The 25,000-nt window shown below is 47.1% G+C and overlaps 1 protein-coding gene across 1 annotated transcript in view; it reads right to left on the bottom strand.

The window, feature by feature from the left end:
• Nucleotides 1-25,000, bottom strand: part of LOC129861918 (CD82 antigen-like) — a 54,963-nt gene that overhangs the window by 11,867 nt on the left and 18,096 nt on the right. Inside the window, exons 4-5 of the mRNA XM_055933107.1 lie at nt 2,499-2,623; nt 430-504 (exon numbers count right to left, since the gene is read on the bottom strand). Coding sequence (XP_055789082.1) covers nt 430-504; nt 2,499-2,623 — 200 coding nt within the window. The remainder of the gene's footprint in view (nt 1-429; nt 505-2,498; nt 2,624-25,000) is intronic.

Below are 25,000 nucleotides of genomic sequence, written 5' to 3' on the forward strand. Positions count from 1 at the left end.
GACAACTTTTCCATGGCTCCATCACAGGGCATGGGGATTCCCAGCAGGTCTCAGTCAGCCATAGCTGTCTAGGAAGGGTGGGAATGTTGGGTATGTCACAGCTGTGGTGAGAGGCCAAGAAAGGGGGGACGAGGAGTGGGAGGGGGGGGGGGGGGGGGGCAGAGGAGAGTGCGGGACAAAAAGGAGAGGGGGAGAGACTGGATATGAAAGAATGGAAGTGGGAGAAACAGGAGAAGAAGGAGGGGGGAGAGAGAATACTCACCCCGTCTCTCTGGAAGTACTGTAGACGAAGTAGGGGGGGGGGGGGGAAGGAGGTGAAGGGACAGGTGGAGGTAGAACTCACCCTGTCTCTCTGGAAGTACTGTAGACGAAGTAGGGGGGGAGGGGGGGGGAGAAGGAGGTGAAGGGACAGGTGGAGGTAGAACTCACCCTGTCTCTCTGGAAGTAGATGAGTACGCCAGCCGTAACCTGGGCGATGAGGATGAGCAGGAGGCAGGTGAAGTACTGGGGACAGACAGACAGCATCATGGGAAATGCATTTTAGAGGTTCATCATACCAGTTTGAAACAACAAAATTGTTAAGTTAGCATGAACACAGACAAAGTCATGTTCTACATAGAATATCAGACTCTAAAGAACATTGAACTTCTCTGATTCAACCTGTGTTCAGGTTTTGGCAGAGTATTCTGTGTTCAGGTTTTGGCAGAGTATTCTGTGTTCAGGTTTTGGCAGAGTATTCTGTGTTCAGGTTTTGGCAGAGTATTCTGTGTTCAGGTTTTGGCAGAGTATTCTGTGTTCAGGTTTTGGCAGAGTATTCTGTGTTCAGGTTTTGGCAGAGTATTCTGTGTTCAGGTTTTGGCAGAGTATTCTGTGTTCAGGTTTTGGCAGAGTATTCTGTGTTCAGGTTTTGGCAGAGTATTCTGTGTGCAGGTTTTGGCAGAGTATTCTGTGTTCAGGTTTTGGCAGAGTATTCTGTGTTCAGGTTTTGGCAGAGTATTCTGTGTGCAGGTTTTGGCAGAGTATTCTGTGTGCAGGTTTTGGCAGAGTATTCTGTGTTCAGGTTTTGGCAGAGTATTCTGTGTTCAGGTTTTGGCAGAGTATTCTGTGTTCAGGTTTTGGCAGAGTATTCTGTGTTCAGGTTTTGGCAGAGTATTCTGTGTTCAGGTTTTGGCAGAGTATTCTGTGTTCAGGTTTTGGCAGAGTATTCTGTGTTCAGGTTTTGGCAGAGTATTCTGTGTGCAGGTTTTGGCAGAGTATTCTGTGTTCAGGTTTTGGCAGAGTATTCTGTGTTCAGGTTTTGGCAGAGTATTCTGTGTTCAGGTTTTGGCAGAGTATTCTGTGTTCAGGTTTTGGCAGAGTATTCTGTGTTCAGGTTTTGGCAGAGTATTCTGTGTTCCTGTCTCAGCAGGACTAGGACATGTCTCAGCAGGACTGGGACATGTCTCAGCAGGACTAGGACATGTCTCAGCAGGACTAGGACATGTCTCAGCAGGACTAGAACATGTCTCAGCAGGACTGGGACATGTCTCAGCAGGACTGGGACACGTCTCAGCAGGACTAGAACATGTCTCAGCAGGACTAGAACATGTCTCAGCAGGACTAGGGCATGTCTCAGCAGGACTAGGACATGTCTCAGCAGGACTGGGACATGTCTCAGCAGGACTAGGGCATGTCTCAGCAGGACTAGAACATGTCTCAGCAGGACTGGGACATGTCTCAGCAGGACTGGGACACGTCTCAGCAGGACTAGGGCATGTCTCAGCAGGACTAGGGCATGTCTCAGCAGGACTAGGACATGTCTCAGCAGGACTAGGACATGTCTCAGCAGGACTGGGACATGTCTCAGCAGGACTGGGACATGTCTCAGCAGGACTAGGACATGTCTCAGCAGGACTAGGGCATGTCTCAGCAGGACTAGGACATGTCTCAGCAGGACTAGGACATGTCTCAGCAGGACTAGGACATGTCTCAGCAGGACTAGGACATGTCTCAGCAGGACTAGGACATGTCTCAGCAGGACTAGGACATGTCTCAGCAGGACTAGGACATGTCTCAGCAGGACTCTCTGTAACCTCCTCACCCCCCTCTCTCTGTAACCTCCTCACCCCTCTCTCTGTAACCTCCTCACCCCTCTCTCTCTGTAACCTCCTCACCCCTCTCTCTGTAACCTCCTCACCCCTCTCTCTGTAACCTCCTCACCCCTCTCTCTGTAACCTCCTCACCCCTCTCTCTGTAACCTCCTCACCCCTCTCTCTGTAACCTCCTCACCCCTCTCTCTCTGTAACCTCCTCTAGTTCTAACGTTGAGGAAGAACCTCGCCGGTCCTTTTCAACACCAGTCGAATGTGAAGATCTGAGCTACAAATCAGAGCTTTCTGCAGCAGCGTAGAGCATCGTGACATAACATCAAAACAGACTCTACATCCTGCTCAGCCTTCACAGCGTTGTGGTGCAGGAACAAGTCCCTTTGACAGCAGGGGGGATGTGTGTTTTACTCACCAGGCCCAGCAGGCAGCGTATCTCGTAGATGGCTCCTATACAGCCCAGGAAGCCCATAACCATGGAGAGAGAACCCACAGCGATCAGAATATAGGAGGCCACTTGCAGAGTGGTGGAGGACTCCTCTGTAGAGAAGATGTCCATGAACAGGTTAACATTCTGCCCTTACAACATCACTCACTGAAACCAGGCTACACTATTATCCTAAACTATACAGAATGGTTTTCCCGATTTTTTAAAGAGTGACTCATTCTAGCTCACACATTTAAATGATCTGGTCAACCGTATGCAGTGAAATATGCACATGTGACAGGTCAGGTAGCATGTAACCCGTTCATTTAGTAGTAGTAGTAACATGTCAAGGCAAGCAATGGGGATCCGCCACGGAGCAAGCCGATTCAAAAAGAATTCAAGCAATGTTCTCTACCAGAGTTATAACAGCCCACCAGAGACCAGAGAGAGCAAGGCTGGAGCAGAGGAATGGAGAAGAGACGGGGGTAAGAGGAATAGATTCCCTTGGCTGAGGGTAAGCTCCAGAGAGGTGCTGTCTCTGTCTGGAATGAAGCCTGGCTCAGAGCTCTGGGGCTGGGACACGGTTCCAACTCACTCTGGGTCTGAGGTCAGGAGAACCAGAGAGGTGCTGTCTCTGTCTGGAATGAAGCCTGGCTCAGAGCTCTGGGGCTGGGACACGGCTCCAACTCACTCTGGGTCTGAGGTCAGGAGAACCAGAGAGGTGCTGTCTCTGTCTGGAATGAAGCCTGGCTCAGAGCTCTGGGGCTGGGACACGGTTCCAACTCACTCTGGGTCTGAGGTCAGGAGAACCAGAGAGGTGCTGTCTCTGTCTGGAATGAAGCCTGGCTCAGAGCTCTGGGGCTGGGACACGGCTCCAACTCACTCTGGGTCTGAGGTCAGGAGAACCAGAGAGGTGCTGTCTCTGTCTGGAATGAAGCCTGGCTCAGAGCTCTGGGGCTGGGACACGGTTCCAACTCACTCTGGGTCTGAGGTCAGGAGAACCAGAGAGGTGCTGTCTCTGTCTGGAATGAAGCCTGGCTCAGAGCTCTGGGGCTGGGACACGGCTCCAACTCACTCTGGGTCTGAGGTCAGGAGAACCAGAGAGGTGCTGTCTCTGTCTGGAATGAAGCCTGGCTCAGAGCTCTGGGGCTGGGACACGGTTCCAACTCACTCTGGGTCTGAGGTCAGGAGAACCAGAGAGGTGCTGTCTCTGTCTGGAATGAAGCCTGGCTCAGAGCTCTGGGGCTGGGACACGGCTCCAACTCACTCTGGGTCTGAGGTCAGGAGAACCAGAGAGGCCTGCTATAATATAATAACCCTTACCTTGAGTCATGAATAATACGTATGATAATAGAATAGTATTGGTGTCAAATCAGCCAGACACACAGATACAACATAACCACGTCAAAGGATTGGTCCACAGTGCACAACGATGTATTTAACACCCTAAAGACATTCAACTACAATATTTATATTTATATTTATAAATACATTTGATTTGAGCGGTGGTAGGCAGCAGCACGCTCGTAAGCATTCATTCAAACAGCACTTTACTGCATTTGTCAGCAGCTCTTAGCAATGCTTGAAGCACAGCACTGTTTATGACTTCATGCCTATCAACTCCCGAGATTAGGTGGCAATACTAGTGCCTATAAAAAACATCAAATAGTCAAAGGTCTATGACATACAAATGGTATAGAGGGAAATAGTCCTATAATTCCTATAATAACTACAACCTAAAACTTCTTACCTGGGAATATTGAAGACTCATGTTAAAAGGAACCACCAGCTTTCATATGTTCTCATGTTCTGAGCAAGGTACTTAAACGTTAGCTTTTTTACATGGCACATATTGCACTTTTACTTTCTTCTCCAACACTGTGTTTTTGCACACAACTAGCTCTTCTGGCTGGTTACAGAACAGCTAGTTATAGAAAGGCTAGTTACAGAAGAGCTAGTTACAGAAGGGCTAGTTACAGAATGGCTAGTTACAGAATGGCTAGTTACAGAAGGGCTAGTGGTAGAAGAGCTAGTAACAGAAGGGCTAGTTACAGAAGAGCTAGTTACAGAAGAGCTAGTTACAGAATAGCTAGTAACAGAAGAGCTAGTTACAGAAGGGCTAGTTACAGAAGAGCTAGTTACAGAAGGGCTAGTTACAGAAGGGCTAGTTATAGAAGAGCGGGTTATAGAATGGCTAGTTACAGAAGAGCTAGTTAGAGAAGGGCTAGTTACAGAAGAGCTAGTTAGAGAAGAGCTAGTTACAGAATGGCTAGTTACAGAAGGGCTAGTTACAGAAGGGCTAGTTAGAGAAGAGCTAGTTACAGAACAGCTAGTTACAGAAGAGCTGGTTACAGAAGGGCTAGTTACAGAAGGGCTAGTTACAGAAGGGCTAGTTACAGAAGGGCTAGTTACAGAAGAGCTAGTTACAGAATGGCTAGTTACAGAACAGCTAGTTACAGAAGAGCTAGTTACAGAAGGGATAGTTACAGAAGGGCTAGTTACAGAAGGGCTAGTTACAGAAGGGCTAGTTACAGAATGGCTAGTTACAGAATGGCTAGTTACAGAAGAGCGAGTAACAGAAGGGCTAGTTACAGAAGAGCTAGTTACAGAAGAGCTAGTTACAGAAGAGCTAGTTACAGAATAGCAAGTAACAGAAGGGCTAGTTACAGAAGAGCTAGTTACAGAAGGGCTAGTTACAGAAGGGCTAGTTATAGAAGAGCGGGTTATAGAATGGCTAGTTACAGAAGAGCTAGTTAGAGAAGAGCTAGCTACAGAATGGCTAGTTACAGAAGGGCTAGTTACAGAAGGGCTAGTTACAGAAGGGCTAGTTATAGAAGAGTGGGTTATAGAATGGCTAGTTACAGAAGAGCTAGTTAGAGAAGGGCTAATTACAGAAGAGCTAGTTACAGAAGGGCTAGTTACAGAATGGCTAGTTACATTATGGCTAGTTACAGAAGGGCTAGTTACAGAAGAGCTAGTTACAGAAGAGCTAGTTACAGAAGAGCTAGTAACAGAATGGCCAGTTACAGAATGGCTAGTTACAGAAGAGCTAGTTACAGAAGGGCTAGTTACAGAAGAGCAGGTTATAGAATGGCTAGTTAGAGAAGAGCTAGTTACAGAAGAGCTAGTTAAAGAAGAGCTGGTAACAGAGGAGCTAGTTACAGAAGAGCCAGTAACAGAAAAGCTAGTTACAGACGATCTAGTAACAGAAGAGCTAGTTACAGAAGAGCTAGTTAGAGAAGGTCTAGTTACAGAAGATCTAGTTACAGAAGAGCTAGTTACAGAAGAGCTAGTTAAAGAAGAGCTGGTAACAGAGGAGCTAGTTACAGAAGAGCCAGTAACAGAAAAGCTAGTTACAGACGATCTAGTTACAGAAGGGCTAGTTACAGAAGGGCTAGTTATAGAAGGGCTAGTTACAGAAGAGCTAGTTAGAGAAGAGCTAGTTACAGAATGGCTAGTTACAGAAGGGCTAGTTAAAGAAGGGCGAGTTATAGAAGAGCGGGTTATAGAATGGCTAGTTACAGAAGGGCTTGTTATAGAAGAGCTAGTTACAGAAGGGATAGTTACAGAAGGGCTGGTTACAGAATGGCTAGTTACAGAAGAGCGAGTAACAGAAGGGCTAGTTACAGAAGAGCTAGTTACAGAAGAGCTAGTTACAGAAGAGCTAGTTACAGAATAGCTAGTAACAGAAGGGCTAGTTACAGAAGAGCTAGTTACAGAAGGGCTAGTTACAGAAGGGCTAGTTATAGAAGAGCGGGTTATAGAATGGCTAGTTACAGAAGAGCTAGTTAGAGAAGGGCTAGTTACAGAAGAGCTAGTTACAGAAGGGCTAGTTACAGAATGGCTAGTTACAGAATGGCTAGTTACAGAAGGGCTAGTTACAGAAGAGCTAGTAACAGAATGGCCAGTTACAGAATGGCTAGTTACAGAAGAGCTAGTTACAGAAGGGCTAGTTACAGAAGAGCAGGTTATAGAATGGCTAGTTAGAGAAGAGCTAGTTACAGAAGAGCTAGTTAAAGAAGAGCTGGTAACAGAGGAGCTAGTTACAGAAGAGCCAGTAACAGAAAAGCTAGTTACAGACGATCTAGTAACAGAAGAGCTAGTTACAGAAGAGCTAGTTAGAGAAGGGCTAGTTACAGAAGATCTAGTTACAGAAGATCTAGTTACAGAAGAGCTAGTTAAAGAAGAGCTGGTAACAGAGGAGCTAGTTACAGAAGAGCCAGTAACAGAAAAGCTAGTTACAGACGATCTAGTTACAGAAGGGCTAGTTACAGAAGAGGTAGTAACAGAAAGGCTAGTTAGAGAAAGGCTAGTTACAGAAGGGCTAGTAACAGGGTTCGTGTGAAAGAGATGTCACACAGAGAACATAGATGTAAGCTACACATGTCTTACAGCATTAGGCATCAGCCGACAGCAGCCTCAGCGGCGGAGAGAGAGGAACACTTGTTCTGAACACTTGTTGAACTGTACTGTAGGACTCAAAGCATGTGAAGTAAAGGGCTGCAGTGAGAACCGACAGAGATCAGCCCAATACTTCCTTGTCAAAGGTGGTTGGTGACAGAAAACGTAGCAAACAAAACACTGAAACTTGCAAGGACGCAGACTTCCTTTTCACATCTCGTTACATTCTAAAAGCAGGACGTTTTCAAAGCCTTTAGATTAGTTAACTATTCTCAGAGTGCACATCTGTGTCGCAGCGCTTTCAGAAGCCGATGCACACTCATCTGTGTGGAATCTCCAGTGGTTATTTAGTCAGCCTGTGTTCTGGTCTGTCTTGCACCGTGGCAAGTCTCCTTCCATTGGAACTTTCAGAAAAAGTTCCTCTGGTGGTTTCCACGGAAACATCCATTTTAAAGAGACAGTTCAGAGCTTCGGTTCCAAATGGCACCCTATTCACTATAGGTCTAAACTGTCTCTTTAAATAGACGTTTCCGTGGAAACAACCAGGTTTCAGTGAGTTCTAGTGCCCTTTAAGACAGCAGTTCACACCCTCAGGGGGAGTTTTTGCGGCATGGCAGGGTTAGCTGCATAAACATTTCTAAATTTCCATGTATTTAGTCTGTATACAGAGAAACAAAATGAAAGCTTCAAATTAAACACACCGATTTGACATCCAACTAAAATTCAACCTGTAAAATGGATATAATATATCACGTGTTTTCCTCACTAAGTTGTTGTTTAGGCTAAGTGTAAACTGTGTAGACTAAGTGTAAACTGAAGAAAATAAAAAACCCTGATAAGCTAAACTGATAATGCAGCAATTTGACATTGAATCCAAATTCAACCTGTAGTATGGATCTAATACGTCCCGTTTCCAACTTAGTGTGAACTGAAAAAAGGCTTTCTACGACCTACACTTCTTATCACAGCGTATCTTCACACTGTGTTTTGGCATTAATCATCTGTAATAGAGCTCCCTAAATAAGGCCAAGGTCTTTTGTTAAAATATACACACCAAGCTGTGCTTTGACGAGCCGCTCCGATGATGAACTCTGTGTTCCTTGTCACTACGGTGAACTACTAACAACGTGGCTCTGATATTAGAGAGAGAACATTCCGTGTGAGGCCGAGACGAGGTGGTCTAGTGGTTAAAGTAGCTGCCTACATGCTGATGTTGAATCCAACCCTCCTCCTAACTTTCCTGTCTCTCTCTAACATCTCCATCCAATCAAACTGGGAAAATACTTTTGGAATAAAGAACTTTCAGAAAGGGAAGTTGATCCTTCAGATAAAGAAGAAGAAGAAGAATAGATAAAGAATGGGAGGTGGGGGGGGAGGTGGGAGCAATGGAAGCATTCCCAAGACCCCTAACATGGTGGAACAGCTGCACAGCTCTCTATTCATATAACCTATAGAAAATGGAAACTGTAAACACACAGTGATCCTGTTTTCAGCAAGGCTTCAGTCATTAGGCCAATAACTTCTGAGAGGGGTCTGGGGAGAGAGGGGTCTGGGGAGAGAGGGGTCTGGGGAGAGGGGGGTCTGGGGGAGAGAGGGGTCTGGGGAGAGGGGGGTCTGGGGGAGAGAGGGGTCTGGGGTAGAGGGGGGTCTGGGGGAGAGAGGGGTCTGGGGGAGAGGGGGGTCTGGGGGAGAGGGGGGTCTGGGGAGAGGGGGGTCTGGGGGAGAGGGGGGTCTGGGGGAGAGAGGGGTCTGGGGGAGAGGGGGGTCTGGGGAGAGGGGGGTCTGGGGGAGAGGGGGGTCTGGGGGAGAGTTTCAACGTTTTATTAGTCGTACGTACCGGGTACATATGTTGTACACCGTCCAATGAAATGCAGGTTCCTTCGGGACAAAGCAACAATAATAAATAATAGAAGATAAGATTACAAAACATTAAGTAAATGGCTCATTAGAAAATAGTAAAATGTTTAGCATTATTATAATACAGGAAGGCACAATTTAAGTTCAATATTTACACGTGATTTGGGGAAGGGGGGGATTGAGAGGCTAGTGTTAAATTGTTTATAGTCTAAGACATTGGGGGACAAGGGAGGTGCTAAGCTGACATACATAATTGATTTGGAAATGTAGGTTCCCTTAAGGTATATAAAAAATATGTACAGTTGAAGTCAGAAGTTTACATACACTTAGGTTGGAGTCATTAAAACTCGTTTTTCAACCACTCCACACATTTCTTGTTAACAAACTATAGTTTTGGCGAGTCGGTTAGGACATCTACTTTGTGCATGACAAGTAATTTTTCCAACAATTGTTTACAGATTACTTCACTTATAATTCACTGTATCACAATTCCAGTGGGTCAGAAGTTTACATACACTAAGTTGACTGTGCCTTTAAACAGCTTGGAAAATTCCAGAAAATGATGTCATGGCTTTAAAAGCTTCTGATAGGCTAATTGACATATTTTGAGTTAATTGGAGGTGTATCTGTGGATGTATTTCAAGGCCTACCTTCAAACGCAGTGCCTCTTTGCTTTACGTCATGCGAAAATCAAAAGAAATCAGCCAAGACCTCAGAAAAACATTTTGTAGACCTCCACAAGTCTGGTTCATCCTTGGAAGCAGTTTCCAAACGCCTGAATGTTCATCTGTACAAACAATAGTACGCAAGTATAAACACCATGGGACCACACAGCCGTCATACCGCTCAGGAAGGAGACGCATTCTGTCTCCTAGAGATGAACGTACTTTGGTGCGAAAAGTGCAAATCAATCCCAGAACAACAGCAAAGGACATTGTGAAGAAGCTGGAGGAAACAGGTACAAAAGTATCTCTATCCACATTTAAACGAGTCCTATATCGACATTATCTGAAAGGCCGCTCAACAAGGAAGAAGCCACTGCTCCAAAACCGCCATAAAAAAGCCAGACTACGGTTTGCAACTGCACATAGGGACAAAGATCGTACTTTTTGGAGAAATGTCCTCTGGTCTGATGAAACAAAAATAGAACTGTTTGGCCATAATGACCAGTGTTATGTTTGGGGGTGCTTTGCTGCAGGAGGGACTGGTGCACTTCACAAAATAGATGGCATCATGAGGCAGGACAATTATGTGGATATATTGTAGCAACATCTCAAGACCTCAGTCAGGAAGTTAAAGCTTGGTCACAAATGGGTCTTCCAAATGGACAATGACCCCAAGCATACTTCCAAAGTTGTGGCTAAACGGCTTAAGGACAACAAAGTCAAGGCATTGGATTGGCCATCACAAAGCCCTGACCTCAATCCTATGGACAATTTGTGGGCAGAACTGAAAAAGCATGTGCGAGCAAGGAGGCCTACAAACCTGACTCAGGTTAGGTGTATAGTCATACACGAGGTCTGTCAGGAGGAATGGGCCAAAATTCACCCAACTTATTGAGGGAAGCTTGTGAAAGGTTATCCAAAACATGTGACCCAAGTTAAACAATTTAAAGGCAATGCTACCAAATACTAATTGAGTGTATGTAAACTTCTGACCCACTGGGAATGTGATGAAAGGAATAAAAGCTGAAATAAATCATTCTCACTACTATTATTCTGACATTTCACATTCTTAAAATAAAGTGGTGATCCTAACTGACCTAAAACAGGGATTTTTTACTAGGATTAAATGTCAGGAATTGTGAAAAACTGAGTTTAAATGTACTTGACTAAGGTGTATGTAAACTTCCGACTTCAATTGTAGTATGGTAGTAGGTGCCAGGTGCACCGGTTTGTGTCAAGAACTGCAATGCTGCTGGGTTTTTTCACGCTAAACAGATTCCCGTGTGTATCAAGAATGGTCCACCACCCAAAGGATATCCACCCAACTTGACACAACTGTGGGAAGCATTGGAGTCCACAGGGGCCAGCATCCCTGTGGAGTCAACATGGGCAGCATCCCTGTAGAGTCAACATGGGCCAGCATCCCTGTGGAGTCAACATGGACCAGCACCCCTGTGGAGTCAACATGGACCAGCACCCCTGTGGAGTCAACATGGACCAGCACCCCTGTGGAGTCAACATGGGGCCAGCATCCCTGTGGAGTCCACATGGGCCAGCATCCCTGTGGAGTCCACATGGGCCAGCATCCCTGTGTAGTCCACATGGGCCAGCATCCCTGTGGAGTCAACATGGGCCAGCATCCCTGTGGAGTCAACACGGGCCAGCATCCCTGTGGAGTCAACACGGGCCAGCATCCCTGTGGAGTCAACATGGGCCAGCATCCCTGTGGAGTCAACACGGGCCAGCATCCCTGTGGAGTCAACACGGGCCAGCATCCCTGTGGAGTCAACACGGGCCAGCATCCCTGTGGAACGCTTTCCATACTTTGTAGAGTCCAGGCTTTGTGTCGAAAAGAAGGTATTATAAACAAAGGAGCCTGCTGCTGCTAGTTAGTTACAGAGGAGCCTGCTGCTGCTAGTTAGTTACAGAAGAGCCTGCTGCTGCTAGTTAGTTACAGAAGAGCCTGCTACTGCTAGTTAGTTACAGAAGAGCCTGCTGCTAGTTAGTTACAGAGGAGCCTGCTGCTGCTAGTTAGTTACAGAGGAGCCTGCTGCTGCTAGTTAGTTACAGAGGAGCCTGCTGCTGCTAGTTAGTTAGTGGAGCCTGCTGCTAGTTAGTTACAGAAGAGCCTGCTGCTGCTAGTTAGTTACAGTGGGGCTGCTGCTAGTTAGTTACAGAGGAGCCTGCTGCTGCTAGTTACTTACAGAGGAGCCTGCTGCTGCTAGTTACTTACAGAGGAGCCTGCTGCTGCTAGTTAGTTACAGAGGAGCCTGCTGCTGCTAGTTACTTACAGAGGAGCCTGCTGCTAGTTACTTACAGAGGAGCCTGCTGCTGCTAGTTAGTTACAGAGGAGCCTGCTGCTGCTAGTTAGTTACAGAGGAGCCTGCTGCTAGTTAGTTACAGAGGAGCCTGCTGCTGCTAGTTAGTTACAGAGGAGCCTGCTGCTGCTAGTTAGTTACAGAGGAGCCTGCTGCTGCTAGTTAGTTACAGAGGAGCCTGCTGCTGCTAGTTAGTTACAGAGGAGCCTGCTGCTGCTAGTTAGTTACAGAGGAGCCTGCTGCTGCTAGTTAGTTACAGAAGAGCCTGCTGCTGCTAGTTAGTTACAGAGGAGCCTGCTGCTGCTAGTTAGTTAGTGGAGCCTGCTGCTAGCTAGTTACAGTGGGCCTGCTGCTGCTAGTTAGTTACAGAGGAGCCTGCTGCTGCTAGTTAGTTAGTGGAGCCTGTTGCTAGTTAGTTAGAGGATCCTGCTGCTGCTAGTTAGTTACAGAGGAGCCTGCTGCTAGTTAGTTACAGTGGGCCTGCTGCTGCTAGTTAGTTATAGTGGGCCTGCTGTTGCTGCTAGTTAGTTACAGAGGAGCCTGCTGCTGCTAGTTAGTTACAGAGGAGCCTGCTGCTGCTAGTTAGTTAGTGGAGCCTGCTGCTGCTAGTTAGTTACAGAGGAGCCTGCTGCTGCTAGTTAGTTACAGAGGAGCCTGCTGCTAGTTAGTTACAGAGGAGCCTGCTGCTGCTGCTAGTTAGTTACAGAGGAGCCTGCTGCTGCTGCTAGTTAGTTACCTCCTCACACCAAACAACATCTCTGTTACCTCCTCACACCAAACAGACCTATAACATCTCTGTTACCTCCTCACACCAAACATCATCTCTGTCACCTCCTCACACCAAACAGACCTGACAACATCTCTGTTCCCTCCTCACACCAAACAACATCTCTGTTACCTCCTCACACCAAACAGACCTGTAACATCTCTGTTACCTCCTCACACCAAACAGACCTGACAACATCTCTGTTCCCTCCTCACACCAAACAGACCTGACAACATCTCTGTTCCCTCCTCACACCAAACAGACCTGTAACATCTCTGTCACCTCCTCACACCAAACAGACCTGACAACATCTCTGTTCCCTCCTCACACCAAACATCATCTCTGTCACCTCCTCACACCAAACAGACCTGTAACATCTCTGTCACCTCCTCACACCAAACAGACCTGTAACATCTCTGTTCCCTCCTCACACCAAACAACATGTCTGTTCCCTCCTCACACCAAACATCATGTCTGTTCCCTCACACCAAACATCATCTCTGTCACCTCCTCACACCAAACAGACCTGTAACATCTCTGTTCCCTCCTCACACCAAACAGACCTGTAACATCTCTGTTCCCTCCTCACACCAAACAACATCTCTGTTCCCTCCTCACACCAAACAGACCTGACAACATCTCTGTTCCCTCCTCACACCAAACAGACCTGTAACATCTCTGTTCCCTCCTCACACCAAACAGACCTATAACATCTCTGTTCCCTCCTCACACCAAACAACATCTCTGTTCCCTCCTCACACCACACAGACCTATAACATCTCTGTTCCCTCCTCACACCAAACATCATCTCTGTCACCTCCTCACACCAAACAGACCTGACAACATCTCTGTCACCTCCTCACACCAAACATCATGTCTGTTCCCTCCTCACACCAAACAACATCTCTGTTCCCTCCTCACACCAAACATCATCTCTGTCACCTCCTCACACCAAACAGACCTGTAACATCTCTGTCACCTCCTCACACCAAACAGACCTGTAACATCTCTGTTCCCTCCTCACACCAAACAGACCTGTAACATCTCTGTCACCTCCTCACACCAAACAGACCTGTAACATCTCTGTCACCTCCTCACACCAAATAGACCTGTAACATCTCTGTTCCCTCCTCACACCAAACAGACCTGTAACATCTCTGTCACCTCCTCACACCAAACAGACCTGTAACATCTCTGTTCCCTCCTCACACCAAACAGACCTGTAACATCTCTGTTCCCTCCTCACACCAAACAGACCTGTAACATCTCTGTTCCCTCCTCACATCAAACAGACCTGACAACATCTCTGTTCCCTCCTCACACCAAACAGACCTGTAACATCTCTGTTACCTCCTCACACCAAACAGACCTGTAACATCTCTGTTCCCTCCTCACATCAAACAGACCTGACAACATCTCTGTTCCCTCCTCACACCAAACAGACCTGTATCATCTCTGTTACCTCCTCACACCAAACAGACCTGACAACATCTCTGTTCCCTCCTCACACCAAACATCATGTCTGTTCCCTCCTCACACCAAACAGACCTGTAACATCTCTGTTCCCTCCTCACACCAAACAGACCTGTAACATCTCTGTTCCCTCCTCACACCAAACAACATCTCTGTTACCTCCTCACACCAAACAGACCTGTAACATCTCTGTTCCCTCCTCACACCAAACAGACCTGTAACATCTCTGTCACCTCCTCACACCAAACAGACCTGTAACATCTCTGTTACCTCCTCACACCAAACAGACCTGTAACATCATGTCTGTTCCCTCCTCACACCAAACAGACCTGTAACATCTCTGTTCCCTCCTCACACCAAACAGACCTGACAACATCTCTGTTCCCTCCTCACACCAAACAGACCTGTAACATCTCTGTTACCTCCTCACACCAAACAGACCAAACAACATCTCTGTTACCTCCTCACACCAAACAGACCTGTAACATCTCTGTTCCCTCCTCACACCAAACAGACCAAACATCATCTCTGTTCCCTCCTCACACCAAACAGACCTGACAACATCTCTGTTCCCTCATTACACCAAACAGACCTAACAACATCTCTGTTACCTCCTCACACCAAACAGACCTGTAACATCTCTGTTCCCTCCTCACACCAAACAGACCAAACATCATGTCTGTTCCCTCCTCACACCAAACAGACCTAACAACATCTCTGTTACCTCCTCACACCACACAGACCTGACAACATCTCTGTTACCTCCTCACACCAAACAGACCTATAACATCTCTGTTACCTCCTCACACCAAACAGACCTGACAACATCTCTGTTACCTCCTCACACCAAACAACATCTCTGTTACCTCCTCACACCAAACAGACCTGTAACATCTCTGTTCCCTCCTCACACCAAACAGACCTGACAACATCTCTGTTCCCTCCTCACACCAAACAGACCTGTAACATCTCTGTTACCTCCTCACACCAAACAGACCTGTAACATCTCTGTTACCTCCTCACACCAAACAGACCTGTAACATCTCTGTTCCCTCCTCACACCAAACAGACCTGTAACATCTCTGTTCCCTCCTCACACCAAACAGACCAAACAACATCTCTGTTACCTCCTCACACCAAACAGACCTGTAACATCTCTGTTCCCTCCTCACACCAAACAGACCAAACAACATCTCTGTTCCCTCCTCACACCAAACAACATCTCTGTTCCCTCCTCACACCAAACAACATCTCTGTTCCCTCCTCACACCAAACAGACCTGTAACATCTCTGTTACCTCCTCACACCAAACAGACCTGTAACATCTCTGTTACCTCCTCACACCAAACAGACCTGACATCATCTCTGTTACCTCCTCACACCAAACAGACCTGTAACATCTGTTACCTCCTCACACCAAACAGACCTGTAACATCTCTGTTACCTCCTCACACCAAACAGACCTGACAACATCTCTGTTACCTCCTCACACCAAACAACATCTCTGTTCCCTCCTCACACCAAACATCTCTGTTCCCTCCTCACACCAAACAGACCTGACAACATCTCTGTTACCTCCTCACACCAAACAGACCTGACAACATCTCTGTTCCCTCCTCACACCAAACAGACCTGACATCATCTCTGTTACCTCCTCACACCAAACAGACCTGACAACATCTCTGTTCCCTCCTCACACCAAACAGACCTGTAACATCTCTGTTACCTCCTCACACCAAACAGACCTGACAACATCTCTGTTCCATCCTCACACCAAACAGACCTGACATCATCTCTGTTACCTCCTCACACCAAACAGACCTGTAACATCTCTGTTACCTCCTCACACCAAACAGACTTGTAACATCTCTGTTACCTCCTCACACCAAACAGACCTGTAACATCTCTGTTACCTCCTCACACCAAACAGACCTGACAACATCTCTGTTACCTCCTCACACCAAACAGACCTGACAACATCTCTGTTACCTCCTCACACCAAACAGACCTGACAACATCTCTGTTACCTCCTCACACCAAACAGACCTGACAACATCTCTGTTACCTCCTCACACCAAACAGACCTGACAACATCTCTGTTACCTCCTCACACCAAACAGACCTGTAACATCTCTGTTACCTCCTCACACCAAACAGACCTGTAACATCTCTGTTCCCTCCTCACACCAAACAGACCTATAACATCTCTGTTCCCTCCTCACACCACACAGACCTGTAACATCTCTGTTCCCTCCTCACACCAAACAGACCTATAACATCTCTGTTACCTCCTCACACCAAACATCATCTCTGTCACCTCCTCACACCAAACAGACCTGACAACATCTCTGTTCCCTCCTCACACCAAACAGACCTGACAACATCTCTGTTCCCTCCTCACACCAAACAGACCTATAACATCTCTGTTCCCTCCTCACACCAAACAACATCTCTGTTCCCTCCTCACACCACACAGACCTATAACATCTCTGTTCCCTCCTCACACCAAACATCATCTCTGTCACCTCCTCACACCAAACAGACCTGACAACATCTCTGTCACCTCCTCACACCAAACATCATGTCTGTTCCCTCCTCACACCAAACAAAATCTCTGTTCCCTCCTCACACCAAACATCTCTGTTCCCTCCTCACACCAAACAGACCTGACAACATCTCTGTTACCTCCTCACACCAAACAGACCTGTAACATCTCTGTTACCTCCTCACACCAAACAGACCTGACAACATCTCTGTTACCTCCTCACACCAAACAACATCTCTGTTCCCTCCTCACACCAAACATCTCTGTTCCCTCCTCACACCAAACAGACCTGACAACATCTCTGTTACCTCCTCACACCAAACAGACCTGACAACATCTCTGTTCCCTCCTCACACCAAACAACATCTCTGTTCCCTCCTCACACCAAACAGACCTGTAACATCTCTGTTACCTCCTCACACCAAACAGACCTGTAACATCTCTGTTACCTCCTCACACCAAACAGACCTGACATCATCTCTGTTACCTCCTCACACCAAACAGACCTGTAACATCTGTTACCTCCTCACACCAAACAGACCTGTAACATCTCTGTTACCTCCTCACACCAAACAGACCTGACAACATCTCTGTTACCTCCTCACACCAAACAACATCTCTGTTCCCTCCTCACACCAAACATCTCTGTTCCCTCCTCACACCAAACAGACCTGACAACATCTCTGTTACCTCCTCACACCAAACAGACCTGACAACATCTCTGTTACCTCCTCACACCAAACAGACCTGTAACATCTCTGTTACCTCCTCACACCAAACAGACCTGTAACATCTCTGTTCCCTCCTCACACCAAACAGACCTATAACATCTCTGTTCCCTCCTCACACCACACAGACCTGTAACATCTCTGTTCCCTCCTCACACCAAACAGACCTATAACATCTCTGTTACCTCCTCACACCAAACATCATCTCTGTCACCTCCTCACACCAAACAGACCTGACAACATCTCTGTTCCCTCCTCACACCAAACAGACCTGACAACATCTCTGTTCCCTCCTCACACCAAACAGACCTATAACATCTCTGTTCCCTCCTCACACCAAACAACATCTCTGTTCCCTCCTCACACCACACAGACCTATAACATCTCTGTTCCCTCCTCACACCAAACATCATCTCTGTCACCTCCTCACACCAAACAGACCTGACAACATCTCTGTCACCTCCTCACACCAAACAACATCTCTGTTCCCTCCTCACACCAAACAGACCTGTAACATCTCTGTTACCTCCTCACACCAAACAGACCTGTAACATCTCTGTTACCTCCTCACACCAAACAGACCTGACATCATCTCTGTTACCTCCTCACACCAAACAGACCTGTAACATCTGTTACCTCCTCACACCAAACAGACCTGTAACATCTCTGTTACCTCCTCACACCAAACAGACCTGACAACATCTCTGTTACCTCCTCACACCAAACAACATCTCTGTTCCCTCCTCACACCAAACATCTCTGTTCCCTCCTCACACCAAACAGACCTGACAACATCTCTGTTACCTCCTCACACCAAACAGACCTGACAACATCTCTGTTCCCTCCTCACACCAAACAGACCTGACATCATCTCTGTTACCTCCTCACACCAAACAGACCTGACAACATCTCTGTTCCCTCCTCACACCAAACAGACCTGTAACATCTCTGTTACCTCCTCACACCAAACAGACCTGACAACATCTCTGTTCCATCCTCACACCAAACAGACCTGACATCATCTCTGTTACCTCCTCACACCAAACAGACCTGTAACATCTCTGTTACCTCCTCACACCAAACAGACCTGTAACATCTCTGTTACCTCCTCACACCAAACAGACCTGTAACATCTCTGTTACCTCCTCACACCAAACAGACCTGACAACATCTCTGTTACCTCCTCACACCAAACAGACCTGACAACATCTCTGTTACCTCCTCACACCAAACAGACCTGACAACATCTCTGTTACCTCCTCACACCAAACAGACCTGACAACATCTCTGTTACCTCCTCACACCAAACAGACCTGACAACATCTCTGTTACCTCCTCACACCAAACAGACCTGTAACATCTCTGTTACCTCCTCACACCAAACAGACCTGTAACATCTCTGTTCCCTCCTCACACCAAACAGACCTATAACATCTCTGTTCCCTCCTCACACCACACAGACCTGTAACATCTCTGTTCCCTCCTCACACCAAACAGACCTATAACATCTCTGTTACCTCCTCACACCAAACATCATCTCTGTCACCTCCTCACACCAAACAGACCTGACAACATCTCTGTTCCCTCCTCACACCAAACAGACCTGACAACATCTCTGTTCCCTCCTCACACCAAACAGACCTATAACATCTCTGTTCCCTCCTCACACCAAACAACATCTCTGTTCCCTCCTCACACCACACAGACCTATAACATCTCTGTTCCCTCCTCACACCAAACATCATCTCTGTCACCTCCTCACACCAAACAGACCTGACAACATCTCTGTCACCTCCTCACACCAAACATCATGTCTGTTCCCTCCTCACACCAAACAACATCTCTGTTCCCTCCTCACACCAAACATCATCTCTGTCAACTCCTCACACCAAACAGACCTGTAACATCTCTGTCACCTCCTCACACCAAACAGACCTGTAACATCTCTGTTCCCTCCTCACACCAAACAGACCTGTAACATCTCTGTTCCCTCCTCACACCAAACAGACCTGTAACATCTCTGTCACCTCCTCACACCAAACAGACCTGTAACATCTCTGTTACCTCCTCACACCAAACAGACCTGTAACATCTCTGTTACCTCCTCACACCAAACAGACCTGACAACATCTCTGTTCCCTCCTCACACCAAACATCATGTCTGTTCCCTCCTCACACCAAACAGACCTGTAACATCTCTGTTCCCTCCTCACACCAAACAGACCTGACAACATCTCTGTTCCCTCCTCACACCAAACAGACCTGTAACATCTCTGTTCCCTCCTCACACCAAACAACATCTCTGTTCCCTCCTCACACCAAACAACATCTCTGTTACCTCCTCACACCAAACAGACCTGTAACATCTCTGTTCCCTCCTCACACCAAACAGACCAAACATCATGTCTGTTCCCTCCTCACACCAAACAGACCTAACAACATCTCTGTTACCTCCTCACACCACACAGACCTGACAACATCTCTGTTACCTCCTCACACCAAACAGACCTATAACATCTCTGTTACCTCCTCACACCAAACAGACCTGACAACATCTCTGTTACCTCCTCACACCAAACAACATCTCTGTTACCTCCTCACACCAAACAGACCTGTAACATCTCTGTTCCCTCCTCACACCAAACAGACCTGACAACATCTCTGTTCCCTCCTCACACCAAACAGACCTGTAACATCTCTGTTACCTCCTCACACCAAACAGACCTGTAACATCTCTGTTACCTCCTCACACCAAACAGACCTGTAACATCTCTGTTCCCTCCTCACACCAAACAGACCAAACAACATCTCTGTTACCTCCTCACACCAAACAGACCTGTAACATCTCTGTTCCCTCCTCACACCAAACAGACCAAACAACATCTCTGTTCCCTCCTCACACCAAACAACATCTCTGTTCCCTCCTCACACCAAACAGACCTGTAACATCTCTGTTACCTCCTCACACCAAACAGACCTGTAACATCTCTGTTACCTCCTCACACCAAACAGACCTGTAACATCTCTGTTACCTCCTCACACCAAACAGACCTGTAACATCTGTTACCTCCTCACACCAAACAGACCTGTAACATCTCTGTTACCTCCTCACACCAAACAGACCTGACAACATCTCTGTTACCTCCTCACACCAAACAACATCTCTGTTCCCTCCTCACACCAAACATCTCTGTTCCCTCCTCACACCAAACAGACCTGACAACATCTCTGTTACCTCCTCACACCAAACAGACCTGACAACATCTCTGTTCCCTCCTCACACCAAACAGACCTGTAACATCTCTGTTACCTCCTCACACCAAACAGACCTGACAACATCTCTGTTCCATCCTCACACCAAACAGACCTGACATCATCTCTGTTACCTCCTCACACCAAACAGACCTGTAACATCTCTGTTACCTCCTCACACCAAACAGACCTGTAACATCTCTGTTACCTCCTCACACCAAACAGACCTGTAACATCTCTGTTACCTCCTCACACCAAACAGACCTGACAACATCTCTGTTACCTCCTCACACCAAACAGACCTGACAACATCTCTGTTACCTCCTCACACCAAACAGACCTGACAACATCTCTGTTACCTCCTCACACCAAACAGACCTGACAACATCTCTGTTACCTCCTCACACATGGCTAACTCAAAAGACGCTAACGGAGTCGGTGCAGCCAGCTGGTTTCTTCACGCATCGCGCAGACAGAAACAAACATCTTTCTGGTAAGAAGAGGGGCGGGGGGGTATGCCTCATGAGTAACGAGACGTGGTGTGACCATCATAACAACACTCAGGAACTCAAGTCATTCTGTTCACCTGATCTAGAACTCCTCACAATCAAATGTAGACCGCATTATCTACCAAGGGAATTCTCTTCGGTCATAATCACAGCCGTATATATTCCCCCGCAAGCAGACACATCGATGGCCCTGAACGAACTCTATCTGACTCTCTGTAAACTGGAAACCACACACCCTGAGGCTGCATTCATCGTAGCTGGGGATTTTAACAAGGCTAATCTAAAAACAAAACTCCCTAAATTCTATCAGCACATCGATTGTCCGACCAGGGCTGGCAGACCTCTGGACCATTGTTATACTAACTTCCGCGACGCATATAAGGCCCTCCCCCGCCCTCCTTTCGGAAAAGCTGACCACGACTCCATTTTGTTGATTCCAGCCTACAAACAGAAATTAAAACTACAAGCTCCCGTGCTCAGGTCTGTTCAACGCTGGTCCGACCAATCTGAATCCACGCTTCAAGACTGCTTCAATCACGCGGATTGGAATATGTTCCGCACGGCGTCCAACAACAACATTGAAGAATATGCTGATTCGGTGAGCGAGTTCATTAGGAAGTGCATTGACGATGTCGTACCCAGAGCAACGATTAAAACATTCCCAAACCAGAAACCGTGGATTGACGGCAGCATTCGCGTGAAACTGAAAGCGCGAACCACTGCTTTTAACCAGGGCAAGGTGACCGGAAACATGACCGAATACACACAGTGTAGCTATTCTCTCCGCAAGGCTATCAAACAGGCTAAGTCCCAGTACAGAGACAAAATTGAATCGCAATTCAACAGCTCAGACACAAGGGGTATGTGGCAGGGTCTACAGTCTATCACGGATTACAAAAAGAAAACCAGCCCCGTCGCGGACCAGGATGTCTTGCTCCCAGACAGGCTAAATACCTTTTTTGCCCGCTTTGAGGATAATACAGTGCCACTGACACGGCCCACTAACAAAACCTGCGGGCTCTCCTTCACTGCAGCCGAGGTGAGTAAAACATTTAAACGTGTTAACCCTCGCAAGGCTGCAGGCCCAGACGGCATTCCCAGCCGCGTCCTCAGAGCATGCGCAGACCAGCTGGCTGGTGTGTTTACGGACATATTCAATCAATCCTTAGCCCAGTCTGCTGTTCCCACATGCTTCAAGAGGGCCACCATTGTTCCTGTTCCCAAGAAAGCTAAGGTAACTGAGCTAAACGACTACCGCCCCGTAGCACTCACTTCCGTCATCATGAAGTGCTTTGAGAGACTAGTCAAGGATCATATCACCTCCACACCCTACCGGTCACCCTAGACCCACTCCAATTTGCTTACAGACCCAATAGGTCCACAGACGACGCAATCGCAACCACACTGCACACTGCCCTAACCCATCTGGACAAGAGGAATACCTATGTGAGAATGCTGTTCATCGACTACAGCTCAGCATTTAACACCATAGTACCCTCCAAACTCGTCATCAAGCTCGAGACCCTGGGTCTCGACCCCGCCCTGTGCAACTGGGTCCTGGACTTCCTGACGGGCCGCCCCCAGGTGGTGAGGGTAGGTAACAACATCTCCACCCCGCTGATCCTCAACACTGGGGCCCCACAAGGGTGCGTTCTGAGCCCTCTCCTGTACTCCCTGTTCACCCACGACTGCGTGGCCATGCACGCCTCCAACTCAATCATCAAGTTTGCGGACGACACTACAGTGGTAGGCTTGATTACCAACAACGACGAAACGGCCTACAGGGAGGAGGTGGGGGCCCTCGGAGTGTGGTGTCAGGAAAATAACCTCACACTCAACGTCAACAAAACAAAGGAGATGATTGTGGACTTCAGGAAACAGCAGAGGGAGCACCCCCCTATCCACATCGACGGGTCAGTAGTGGAGAAGGTGGAAAGTTTTAAGTTCCTCGGTGTACACATCACGGACAAACTGAATTGGTCCACCCACACAGACAGCGTTGTGAAGAAGGCGCAGCAGCGCCTCTTCAACCTCAGGAGGCTGAAGAAATTCGGCTTGTCACCAAAAGCACTCACAAACTTCTACAGATGCACAATCGAGAGCATCCTGTCGGGCTGTATCACCGCCTGGTACGGCAACTGCTCCGCACACAACCGTAAGGCTCTCCAGAGGGTAGTGAGGTCGGCAGAACGCATCACCCGGGGCAAACTACCTGCCCTCCAGGACACCTACACCACCCGATGTCACAGGAAGGCCATAAAGATCATCAAGGACAACAACCACCCAAGCCACTGCCTGTTCACCCCGCTATCATCCAGAAGGCGAGGTCAGTACAGGTGCATCCAAGCAGGGACCGAGAGACTGAAAAACAGCTTCTATCTCAAGGCCATCAGACTGTTAAACAGCCACCACTAACATTTAGCGGCCGCTGCCAACAAACTGACTCAGCTCCAGCCACCTTAAAAATGGGAATTGATGGAAATTATGTAAAAATGTACCACCAGCCACTTTAAACTATGCCACCTAATATAATGTTTAAGTACCCTACATTACACATCTCTTATGTATATGTATATACTGTACTCTATATCATCTATTGCATCTTGCCATCTTATGTAATACATGGACCACTAGCCACTTTATACTATGCCACTTTATGTTTACATACCCTACATTACTCATCTCATAGGTATATTCCGTACTCTATACCATCTACTGCACCTTGCCTATGCCGTATGTACCATCACTCATTCATATATCTTTGTGTACATATTCTTTACCCCTTTACACTTGCGTGTATAAGGTAGTAGTTGCGGAATTGTTAGGTTAGATTACTTGTTGTTATTACTGCATTGTCGGAACTAGAAGCACAAGCATTTCGCTACACTCGCATTAACATCTGCTAACCATGTGTATGTGACTAATAAAATTTGATTTGAACACCAAACAGACCTGACAACATCTCTGTTCCCTCCTCACACCAAACAGACCTGTAACATCTCTGTTACCTCCTCACACCAAACAGACCTGTAACATCTCTGTTACCTCCTCACACCAAACAACATCTCTGTTCCCTCCTCACACCAAACAGACCTGTAACATCTGTGTGTGTGTCTGTATATAAGTGTGTGTATACCTGCATATAGACACTCTAGGGAAGTGACACTGTCTATGAGCAGAGTTAGTAAAGGTGATGTAAGTTGCTATTCTCAAACACAGGATGTGACTCCTTGAGATGGCTTGATAACTAACCTATCAAGAGAGCCTGTCACTTCCTCCTGTGGCCGACCCGGTGTGTGTGTGCGTGTGCGTGTGTATGTGAGAGAGTAGGCTGATCACTAGAAATAGATTTTGGACATTTCAGAAGGTCCTGAGAACATTGATATTCAGTGCATTCAGAAAGTATTCAGACCCCTTGACTTTTTCCACATTTTGTTACGTTACAGCCTTATTCTAAAATGGATGAAATAGTTTTTCCCCCTCATCAATCTACACACAATACCCTATAATGACATCACAATACCCCATAATGACATCACAATACCCCATAATGACATCACAATACCCCATAATGACAAGGCAAAAACGGATTTTTATACATTTATTACAAATTAAAAACAGAAATATGACATTACATAAGTATTCAGACCCTTTACCCAGTACTTTGTTGCAGCACCTTTGTCATCGATTACAGCATCGGGTCTTCTTGGGTATGAAGCTACAAGCTTGGCACACCTGTATTTGGGAAGTTTCTCCCATTCTTCTCTGCGGATCCTCTCAAGCTCTGTCAGGTTGGATGGGGAGCGTCGCTGCACAGCTATTTTCAGGTCTCTCCAGAGATGTTCGTTCGGGTTCAAGTCCGGGCTCTGGCTGGGCATTCAGAGACTTGTCCCGAAGCCACTCCTGTGTTGTCTTGGCTGTGTGCTTAGGGTCGTTGTGCTATTGGAAGGTGAACCTTCACCCCAGTCCTGAGGGC

This window comes from Salvelinus fontinalis, chromosome 9, assembly GCF_029448725.1.
Source record: "Salvelinus fontinalis isolate EN_2023a chromosome 9, ASM2944872v1, whole genome shotgun sequence".
Lineage (NCBI taxonomy): Eukaryota > Metazoa > Chordata > Actinopteri > Salmoniformes > Salmonidae > Salvelinus > Salvelinus fontinalis.